This window comes from Tympanuchus pallidicinctus, unplaced genomic scaffold (assembly GCF_026119805.1).
Source record: "Tympanuchus pallidicinctus isolate F22 unplaced genomic scaffold, pur_lepc_1.0 scaffold5, whole genome shotgun sequence".
Classification (NCBI taxonomy): Eukaryota; Metazoa; Chordata; class Aves; order Galliformes; family Phasianidae; genus Tympanuchus; species Tympanuchus pallidicinctus.
In genome coordinates, this window is record NW_026294769.1 from 38,558,993 (window position 1) to 38,570,849 (window position 11,857).

The 11,857-nt window shown below is 37.0% G+C and overlaps 1 protein-coding gene across 1 annotated transcript in view; it reads left to right on the forward strand.

Annotated features, from left to right (window-relative positions):
• The window catches only part of LOC128090691 (lipoxygenase homology domain-containing protein 1-like), a 214,046-nt gene extending 205,525 nt beyond the window's left edge, over positions 1-8,521 (forward strand). Inside the window, exons 60-61 of the mRNA XM_052703161.1 lie at positions 2,595-2,670; positions 7,280-8,521. Of these exons, the coding sequence (XP_052559121.1) occupies positions 2,595-2,670; positions 7,280-7,334 (131 nt within the window). The 3' untranslated portion in view covers positions 7,335-8,521. The remainder of the gene's footprint in view (positions 1-2,594; positions 2,671-7,279) is intronic.
• The last annotated feature ends 3,336 nt before the right edge of the window (positions 8,522-11,857 follow it).

The window sequence follows — 11,857 nt, forward strand, 5'->3', positions numbered from 1 at the left end:
CAGCCAAAGTTTTTATTAGATGTGTTGAATAACATGACTGCCTTGACACATGGCTTTTCTTCTTGTAAAAGTTAAAATATAAGGAAAACACTGTAGCGCATCAGATCAAACAATGTACAAATCAAATCATGATGACAAAAACTGTTTCCAGATACATTGTATTCCATATAGTACCTAATACCTGAACTTTATCAAAACATAAGATAGGACATGAGCGTGAAATATTTAAAACACTTAGTGGTTTTATGGAAAACAAACTAACAAACAAGCAAACAAAACAATGAACAAGCTATGGAGATACAAATATTTGAGTAGAATTTCCAGTTACTGTACAGCTTGAGTCAAAAAGGTCTCATTGTATTGAAATATTCTAGTCAAGTGAACTAAATTTATCTGATAAAAAGAAATGTATTTAGGTTGTAAAAAAAACAACACCCTTATTATAAAGTGGCAAGAGTTTATCATACCTAGGATGAGCCAAGCAAAATTCTGTAAGTGGCAAATCTAGGCAAAAGTTGAACAGGATTTTTCTAACTACCCAATCATGTCAAACATGTGATGGTACTGAAAACTCAAAAAATATATAATCTATTGAAATAAAATCGACCTGCTGACTTTCATTTTATTACTATTAGCTGCTGTATACAATTCAGTTTAACACCAGGGAATTCTACATCAGCAGGCTTTTGGTGCTCTGAGAGTTGCACAGAAGTCTGTAAAGTAAATGCAGGTTAAACTCTATTTGCTGGATTCTAAACCATCAATATTATCTTTCCTCCCTATATCTTGATAAACGTAGTAATTGCAAAGACTGCCTTCATAGCAGATGTGTGGTAATTCATGTTAAATCCATTTCTTCCTTCCTCTGTTTTCTTCTCTGAAATTGTTTCCAAATATCCCTTGTCATATCAGCTGTTATCTGCACAAGCTTCCGCAAAGGTAGCAACTCCTTGAAATGTTATGTGTGTTTGCTAATCTTTCCCATGTACTTCTGGATTTCTTCATACCTGGAGCTTTCATTGAGGTCTGCTGCAATTTTGTCAATACAGAGTAAAGCATAAGCTTATAAACTTTTCAAGAGAGCAAACGTAGCTTAATATTTGTTTATAAAGTGCTGTGTAAATCTGAGAGACTGTAAAATTTTATTGCTAATAATCTTGACTTTGAATTACGGAGATTTCATGAAAGGTCATATATTCCAAGTAGAGTCTATGATATATTAAAGCATTCACAAAATTTCATTAAAGAAGTTCCGAAAATACTTTGCAATTTCAATAAATGACTCCTGTGAATTGAAGATAAAAAACCTGGGCACCTTTACGACCTAGTTATTCTAGATACTTGTTTGAAAAAGTCTGTGGAAATTGAGAAATGTTGCTAAGCTTTTACATTTATCTATGTTGGTACAGTATGAAAATATTTTTACATTATATTTTTAGCCTTCTTAGAAATAAAATTATTTTGGTTGTTAGCCTATATATATTTTTCTCTAAGTATGTGAATATGAAAATCTCTAGGATATACAAAGAATACCAAAATGTTTTCAGCTGCTAGCAATATCAGTGTGATTCTAATTAGTTTTTTAAATGTCGTTATTAAGTATTTGCATTGGCAAACACACCGAAAGACATCAGCATAATCTCTGCATTTCAGTATAATAAAACTTTATTTTAAAAAAATCATGTTTAAATATTGCATTAAATAAAAAGCGTTAGCACAAGAATGATGGCATTTTTTCAACCAACAAAATAGTTGGCTGTATTTAGAGTGTTAAATACTTTCTTAAAGCCAGGACAAATAGAAACATTGGCCTTAATGGAGATGCTCTTCTGAATCACTGCTACCTGAGAAATGAGAACATGAAAATCGTTCTACAACAGACACAAAGAGCACAATTACACGATTTGATAGAGCAAATTCTCAGATACAGAAGACTGCTTTTTAACATTGTCATCACATCAGCTATGCATTTTCGCCAGTGATGAACAAGAATCTGAATGCTGTGCTCATAGAAATCTGCACCAGTGGAGTGGACCCATTGTCACCATCCCCACTCCTGAAACACACTACCCACTGCTTCACTGTGCTCACATCCGCTTCTTGGTCTCCATAAATGTTCAGCAAGTGTCGATGAATGTCAATGGGTGCCATTTTTTCCACAAGGAAGAATTCAGTGACACACCTTTGCTTCACACACACTTCCATGTCTGACACCATTTTGTCAGTCTGCTCCTCTATTTCAGACTATAGGGAATGGTAAAACGGGATTTCAAAAATGTATCTGATATTGCCATGCACTGTTTCATTTGTCTTATACCGTCTCCATTCAGTGTGGAAAAATGAGTTAAGTTGTAATGAAAAATTTCCTTTATGTTTTCTGTCAAAATCATCACAGACTTCCTCTGTAAAACCATAAGAATTTGTTTTTCATTTGAGTTATCAACATTTCAGTTGTATTCCTGATAATGGGTACTTTCAAAAGTATTGAACCACACAGGTTTGGAAATGAAATGAGAAACCTTCCTTGTGCTTTATTTGTGTTTTAGATATATTTTGTATATATTATACATATTTCTTTTTTCTTTGTGTTAAAGCAAGTGGCTGGTTTCTAGAAAAAGTAGAAATCATGGATGCATCCAGGAATTCAGTGTATTTCTTCAACTGTAACAGGTCAGTAGATCATTTCACTGTTACTCCGAAGGTGCTGTTTTCTTCATCATGATAACAACTACCAGACTTTTTAGTCTCTCAGTTGCTTCTTTTCAGATTTCCTGAAGCAGTAAGAATTTTTGAAACTATGCTGTGTTTCTGTCAGTCCATTCTCAGTAACTTTTGAATGTTTTGTCTCATTTAAATTTGTCAGAATATACAGAGGAAGACATTATGTTTTTCCAAGTTATTAAAGCTGGGTGAGGAGTGAAACACAATTTTTGCTGAGAGAATAGCATGCCATTTTCAAGAGGTAAAAGCTATCTGGAGAACCATTACATAAGCACTAGCACACGTGTAACTATCATATCATATGTACACAAACATGAGATGGAATTAGAAATACGAGCTGGTGGGTAGATGACAGGCTGTGGCAGATAACAAATCTAAAGAAAAAGCAGTGGGTTTTAGATTGTTGGGGTTTTCTTTTTGCACAAACGCAACACTAAAATCCTTTTGATCAATGTCTATATTGGTCTAAGATATAACAGACTATCAGCTATCTAAGTGGAACATGATTACGATTTACAAATTTTAAAAAAAGAACTTTTAATAATGTATTAATAATCTAAGTACAGAAATTTATTCAGATAAAGAGTTGTTAGTGTAAAGAGATTCTAATATACAAAAAGAAAATCCACTTTGGTTTCTATCATTTTTCTGTCAAATTGAATTTTTCAATTGACATTTTTCTGTCAAACTGCAACAATGCACTTTCAGAACTTAGGGATCAAACTGAAGGGTATATTTGGAGTGACTGTCCACTACAGTATACAGTTTACAGCTTAAAACATCTCAGAGTAAACAACAGAAGCAAACACATTCATGTCTTTCTATGTGTAAAATAAAATTTTAATTCATCTTGAGAGCAGACAAGTATCAAGACTTACAAATTCTTTATATCTAGGTTAAGAAATGTTGCCTAGTGATCTGAAAAAAAAAAAAAAAAAAAAAAAAGAGTAGCAAGGGATATTTAATTTAATGGTTCTGAAGTTCTACAATCTTCGCAATTCCTGGAAGTCAAATCCAACCCTGAATATTTTTTTTGTTTTGTTAACAGTAGCTGCAAACTCTCAGTACCTGAGAGTGCCTGGACTGCAGCTCACAAGGGTCAGCTTTACAAAAATGATTAATGTCACACAGTATCTCAAAGCATATCTCTGTACAGCACTGCCCTAAAATTTGCATGTATGTTCCATAAATCTTCTTCCAAAAGCATGTTCTGGTACTATCTAATCTCCTAGATACATAAATTTAGGCAAGTGAACATGAGCAAAATTTCTTAGATTGCAATATCAGTTGTGCAATAATTTGTGAAGAGAATTTACAGTTGATTTCACAGAAATACTGAATGGTTGGTAGGGACCTTGGAAAGTCATCTTTACCAAACAGTGTTGAGTGGAGGTGAAGACTTACCTCTTGCAACCTGCCAGCTTACTCACCCTAATGCAGCCCAAGATACTGTTGTGTTTTGTTTGTTTGTTTGTTTGTTTTCTGCAAGGGTACATAATTGTCTCATGTTCCACCATGTCATCTAAAGCTGCTATTAGAACTGCTATTCTCTGCATTCCAAATAGAAAACTGGGATTGACAGACACAGGCTGACTATACAAGCTCCTGAATAGGACATTTACCTGGAATCTCTGTGGGTTAGAGTCCAGTTCTCGCCTTAATGAATACATACTTATTCAAAATAAATAGAACAATTTCAGTAGAAGTTAGAAGACCTGATGTAGAATGTTCACTGGCCCAGAAGCTGTGGTCCACTCCTACGATATGGAAAGCTATAAGTACACACGTCCCTGTACCAGCTCACACAAGATGCTTCTCATGTCAAAGCCTATTGGGTTAAAAACAAACAAACAAACAAACAAACAAAAAAAACAACTCTGGTATAAATGCTGACTCCAAAAGGTATTCACACTGAGAATCCAGAAAGGAGCTGTGCATCCTTTCCTAACTTGGCATTTTACCTACCAAGATTAGTTGTGTTGCAGCCTGGAACTGTTTGGCTTCAAATGTATTTCCCAGCTGTTCAACAGTGCAACTTCAGATGTGAGCTATGTTAATGCAGTACCAGCTGGGAATCCCTCCCATTCTCACTGCTTGATCATAATGACTTCAGCTATTCTGGCACAAGCCTTGCAAAAGTGCTAGAAGTGTAAAAATGTTTGGGAAGCCTCTTTAGGAAATGAGTACAATTGCCTTCATGATTCCAGTTAACCAGTCTACCTGAGCTCAGGTCTGTTTCTCGTGTAGTCAATGGTAAAAATTCCATAGGCTGTTATGGGGAAAGAATCAACTGTATGTCCCAGTATTTTCTTAGCCAACGAGGTGGCATTAGAAGTATGGAGTATACAGACAATAACTTGCTAAAACAGAACATATTTCCTTACTCTAAAATATCCTGATTTTCCCCACTCCATAAAAAAATTTACTTGTCACCTGTTGTTAAGCAACCTAGACATTAAATATATGTATCTTTGTTTAATATATTTATACAGTTCCTTTTAAACCATGCATATATAGATACTAAAATGATCGCTCTTTTCATCATGTTGGTTACTCCTGTATAAGTCAGTGCTGAAATTCTTAATCCAAAAGTGAAAAAGTAGGCTTTTATTATTTGTTTCTTTGATAACTTCTGTGTATACTGTATCTATACAGTATATATAAAGTGGAAGCTATCAGCTCCAGTCCAGAATATGCATATTCTAAAACAGAACAGGGGATCATGCTGTGCAGGGGGGTTCCTGCATGGAGGAACCCAAGAGAGAGCTGCCAGGAGCCAGCAACCCTCACCAGAGAGTTTGATGGGGTGTAGGCAGGGCCCAGACCCCTAGTTACAGGGATCTCCAAAGCCTGGAAGTCTCCACAGGGTCTGAGGGCAGAGGTGGGTGTTTGTCACAGGTGTGTGTGTGCCCAGCTCAGTGCACTTTCTGAGCAAGTTGCCATATCGATTCAGCAGAGGAAGGGGATGTACTTCTCAGTGACACAGAAGAAAAAGGGAGTATTGCCACTTTAAGAAGCAGCAGGGAAATGCCTGTGAATTGTCTCAGAGGAATAAAGGAGGACTGCTCTAGGAAGACAGTGTGGCCAAAAGCTCTGCTGAAGTGTCGCTACACGGATACACACAGCTAGGAAAACAACCAGGAGAAGCTGGAAACCATGGTACAGTACAAAATCTGTCACTTAATCACTATCAGGGAAACACAGTGGGATGAGTCACACAACTGGAAGACTGCTATCAAGGGCTACAAGCTTTTTAGAAGAACAGGGGAAGAAGGGGCAAAGGTGTTGCCCTATATGTTAAGAAATAGACAGCTCTTTATGAGAAACAGCCATGATCAGGCTAAAAAGTTTGTGAGTTAAAGTTAGAGATTGGTCTAATAAAGGGCATCTGATGGTTAATGTCTTCTACAGACATTACTACTGCCTCATCAAGGGGAGCTTGTTGATGAGGACTTCTTGCTTCAGCTACAAGAAGCATCACACTCTCAGGCACTCACACTGATGAAAATTTTCAACTATCCATTTTCTGCTGGGAAAGAAATACAGTGAGTTGTAAGCAATTCAGGAGACTCCTGGAGTGCACTGAGGATAACTTCCTGGTCCAGGTATTAGACAAACCATCCAGAAGAGAAGTGTTACTGGACCTGGTGCTCACCAATGCAGAGATCATTGAAGAGCTTAAGACTGAAGGCAGTCTGGGTTGTAGCAATCATGCTCTGGTTGAGTTCATGATCTCAAGGATTAAGGACTGGCAAAAAGCAAAGTCAAGATCTTGAATTTCAGAAGAGCAAACTTCTGTTTAAGAAATTAGTGGGAGGGATCCCCTGGGAAGCTGTCTTTAGGGACAAAGGAACAGGTCAGGGACAAAAGAATGGAGCAGAGCTGGCAACTCTGCAACTCTTTAAGGATACTTTTCTTAGAGTACAAGAGTTCTCCATGCATATATGTAAGAAATATAGAAGGAAGGCAGGAAAATGGCATGGCTGAGTAATGACCTAATGGGCAAACTCCATAAATGTTCAGGCAGTGAAAGAAGAAATTGTTGGCATGGGAAGAATATAGGGATTCTGTCTGGAAGAGCAAAGTGATGGAGCACTTCTCCTACAAAGAAAGGCTGAGGAAGCTGGGGTTTTTTTGTTTTTGTTTTTGTTTTTCAGCCTGCAGAAGAGAAGGCTCTAGGGAAAGCTCAGTACTTAAAGGTCTTTCAGTGCTTAAAGGGAGCTTATAAAAAAGGCAGAAGCTCACACTTTACATAGTCTGATAAGACAAGGGGGAGCAGTTTTAAGCTAAAATATGGGAGATTTAGGTTAGATACTAAGAGAAAATTCTTAGGCATTCTGGGCATAGGCTGCCCAGAGAGTCATGGATGCTCCATCCCTGGAGACATTCAAGGCCAGGTTGGATGGGGCTCTAGGCAGTCCACTCTAGTGGGTGGAAGCCCAACCCACAGCAGTGGAGTAGAACTAAATGAGCTTTAATGTCCATTCCAATTCAAGACATTCTATGTTTCTCTGGTTCTATGATTGTATGACATGTTTTAATGTTTTTTGCCTTGTAGGTGGCTTGCTGGGGATGGAAGCGATGGTAGCACAGTAGTGCAACTTTACCCATAGCTGCTTATTTTCTGATTTTTTCATAGTGTGCTGCTTCTCCAAATTCCTGCTTGTTTAATTTACTTATATGTTATAATTCTGAAGGTATTGTAATTACTGTGAAGGAATGTCAAAACAATGCATTAAAAACATCACAGTAAATTAAACATGTCTAATGTGAACACTGTGCTCCAATCCAACCAGAGTTACTCAAAATCTTTGCATGGCTGAAATTTAGAAAACATCAATTTTAATCTGTAACATGGCTCTGTGGACTTGAGCTGAGCATTCGTAATAGTAGATATATTTAGTAACACATTTTTATTTCAGTAATAATTTGTGAGTAAGTTGAAGTTAGCTCTTGGGTCAAATCTGCCAATTTTTATTAAACTGATACATAGTTTCAATTTCTACATTTATTAAAACTAATATTTCCTCAAAATCATTTTCCAAACAGGCTGCACAACTCTTTGGCCTTACCATGTGTTATTTCCTTTTTTATAAGACCAGGTATGTAACAGAGAGGAATAAAGAATTTGTTATTCAGGCATTAAGCCTGTGGCAGTAAGCTTCCCACTGGCATTTGACTGCAAAATCCTGTAGCTGAGCCAGAACCTCAGCTGAGATCCTTTAGATCCAAAGGGTCTCTTAAGAGAGACTTTTTCATCATTTCTTATCACTAGCACTGCAATAGCTCACTGGCTAACTTATGCAGCTCTGTGCTCAGCTTGCTGATTTTTGCAGTGCCTATTCTTAGGCATCTATCTGCCTCTCTAGTGCTGTATGTGCAAATGTCATTACTTCAAAAAAAAATCGCTATTATTATTGAAAACACACCATAAATACAAACATATTTAGAATAAATACACAAAATAATAAGCAAATAATAAGTGGCTAGATGTTTAGTTTGGTATTGCTACAGTTGCTGGTTGACTGAGGAAGAGTTTAGAATAAAGACGAGTCTGAAATGGAACCATGAGTTGCACAACACCAGAAGTTTGATGTCTGTGATCAGAATACAAATACTGCGTATTGACTACACAGGGCATCCCCCTGTTTAATCAAAGACTCCACATTTAGTACCTCCAAAACTCAAAATCTGTATAAAGAACTGAATTTTAGACCTGTTTCACCTCCAAGGCACTACCATGTTTTGTAGCAGCAATGTACTTTCTATAATCACAAGAATTAAACAAATCTGTACTCAATGATATCTTGTCCGGCTTTTCAGTACATTTAATGTTTATTTACTCACGTTATTCTTTGAAATTAGGAATGTTGTCAGATATCTGCATGGATTATGAGATTTCAGTTGTTATTATAAGTAATAAACAAATATAACAGGGCTTGGCAGGTAATTTCAGTTTTATCTACTTTATACGTCATCACAGGGAGAGCTAGTGTAAGGTGTGGATGTGATCTGAGTGAGCAATGGAACAGAGTCAATTTCTTCTAAAAGTGCTCTTTTTGCTTACACTGGAATGGATTTGAAATTGTGTCCCCAGAGTGCACAGTTCACTTACTTAGTATCAGTATTCATTACACTGAATCACTTCGTTGTGATCTATTATGTGATTTGTTTCATTATTATGTCTTTCATTAATAGTTTGTAATACTAGCTCTCTTTGATGCCATCTCTGATTTATCAAGTGTAAATAATGCCTTCCTAATCTGTTTTTTATTACTAGCAGTGAATACCTCTTTCAGCAGCTGGTGTCCTTACTTGAAAATTATTTCCTCTGAACATACAGAGTATAAATAAGGTATTGGATTCACTCCCCTAGATCCAGAGTCATGTAACACTTCTACCCTTCTACTACTGGAAAACTGTCACAGCAGAGGGTTTCATTTCGTTTCAAGTGCATTGCAGGTGCTTGCAGAACATATTGCCGGAGGATTATACTTTGATAAGAAAGCTTGAAATACCATAACTTCCTTATCAGTTCTTGCTTCAAAGACATGCCACTTAGCGTATCGAGATTGTGACTGGAGCCAAACCCCAAACCTGCCTCTTCCGCATGGCAAACAATGATGTCTGCTGTGTTTGGCACATGTCACTTAATCCATGTCCCTTGGAAGGGACAAGAGAGCTGGCCAAAGGCAGAGACATTGCAGAGGTGCCACCTCGTGTGCACTCAGCTGCTGTTGCAAAGACCAGACGCTTTGCTCTTGTTGCCAGCACCCACAGTGTGTATGGAGACCCTGGGAAGATATTGACACTGGTGGTGCCTCTGCAGGAAACAGAGATGTGGAATGGAAATAAGACCTCCTGTGTCAGTAAGAGACCCAGGCATTTGGCACCCATGGAAGGAGCAGTGAGATAAAACAAGAGTCAAGACTGTAGTGGAGAAAAGTGTTTGTCTTCTGCTTCCTCTCCCTGCTGCCTCCTGTTCTTACAGATCTGGGTGAGGGCAGTGGCTGCAGGATTTTATTATTCTTATCCTTGCTATTACTACAGTGAAGCAGTAACACTGAATTTTGCACTGTAGAGAAAACTTCAAGTGGGAGGTGGATGCTAGAATGTAGCCTAAAAACATAGTATAGGCTCTTAAACATTTCTGCCCATTTAAGCCCTATGAGTCTCAGTTTCTTCTGTTAATGATTTGAAAAAAAAATATATATAGCCAAGTTCTGACTGATTCATTGGACCATTTAATCTCCGAGCAATTCCAAGTATGTTCTGAAGAAAGAATTCTTTCCTCCTAAGTATATAAGAGAAGCTTTATTATATCTATCTATTCTGTAGCTTGTCAGTGGAAGAAACAGAGTCAAATTAAGAAAAAAAGGCCATTCCAAGTGCTTATCTAAGTTACCTTAGAAGTCTTGGGTGAGTCCTGGAGTTGTTAATATTAGTATCTATAGACCTGTTTGCAAGTGTAAACATCCTCTGCTCACACATCAATTTAAAATGTTCTCTTGGACTGCTTTCCCATAAGGAAAAAGCTTGAAAAGTCCATGAACTCCTCTGTGCTGTGCTGTGCCTGAATCTTCCTGCATGAACTCATTTTAAACAGCTGAAGCAAAAAGGGGGAAAAATGGAACTGTTCGTTTTCTCCTTCAAACTTTTGGAAATTCTTAATTGTATTAATTACTTATCTTTTTATAATATTACTTGTTATTTAATACTTAATTGTATTAAATACAATGTCACAGGACATCTTACTATCCCACTAGGCATTCTATAAATGCTTTTTCCATTTATAATAATGTGTGATTTGCTTGGTGTCTTGTTGGCTGCTGAATGCAGAATGGCAGTGGAAGATTTTGTGCACCTTGTACAAAGCTTGGCTGCAGGCTCGCTTCCCGTGAGGTCTTCCCATATATCTTCTGCCTTCACTTCACTCATTATACATTGACATTCACCTTTGGTTATATTTTAAAATACATGATATGAAGCAATGTAAAAGGTAACTGGCATCCCATTTCTGATTAATAAATGTAAATGTAAGAAATCTTCAGTCAATCGTAACACAAGAAACCACAGCTCCCAATTTACCGTGAAATGTAAGTATATGTCAAAGATGAAAATATACTCCTAAATCATAGATATATAAATTATCCCACTAAGATTGAATTATAGTCTGGAGTAAAGTTGAGTGTTCACTTAAAAGCCCTGCTACTCTGAGTATCTTCACATGAGGTAGGTGCATATGGGTTGGCATTTCCATGTGTGACGCACTGCGGAAAAGAGGTCTCTGCAAAATAAATACATACAGCATTACCAGGATGATATAAATGAATTAATTTCCCAAACCAGGGAACATTTCAGAGTATTCTTTGCAATTGTAGAAGTGAGCCAACATGTTGAAATACTTGATTCACACATTTCACCATCCCTGGATGTATTTAAAAACTGTTTGGATGTGGTGTTCAGGGACATGATTTAGCAGAAGTTGTTAGAGTTTGGGTAGTTTGGTTAGATTGTGGTTGGACTTGATGATCTTTAAGGTCTTTTCCAACCTGAGCAATTCTATGATTCTCAATTTTAAAGGCAATTTTATGGTCCAAAAAATTCCTCTGTGTGAATCAACATATAGGTCCATAAATAAAATAATCTCAAGGTAAAGCAAGCAAGCAATAGCTGCTTATACTCATATATATTTTAAAAATATAAGGTAATTTAATGTTAATTTTGTAAATATTTTACCACTTTACTTTTCATTTGTGCTTTTGTTCATTTGCTAAAGTGTTGGAAACGCATTCTCAATGAGGTGTTTAAGTTATGAGATCATTCACTGACACGTGTGTGTTGTGAATGCAACTAGTTTGGCACTGCAGTATGTAAATATTATAGAGACCTTCTATATCAACTGGTAACTGTGTAACCTAAACACAGATCTACTGATAACCTCCAAAACTTGTGAAAACCTCACTCAGTGGTGAGGCTACTTCAGAGGGAATGAGTAAAGAAAATGGATGTTAATCAGATTCTCTGTTATCATGCACAGCAAGAAAGAGAGAAGCAGCACAGTGCAGAGGAATGCGCAGTGTGCCTTTGGGAGAGAAATAAAGCAGGTACAGGAAGGAAGCTAGAAGGGAAAGGG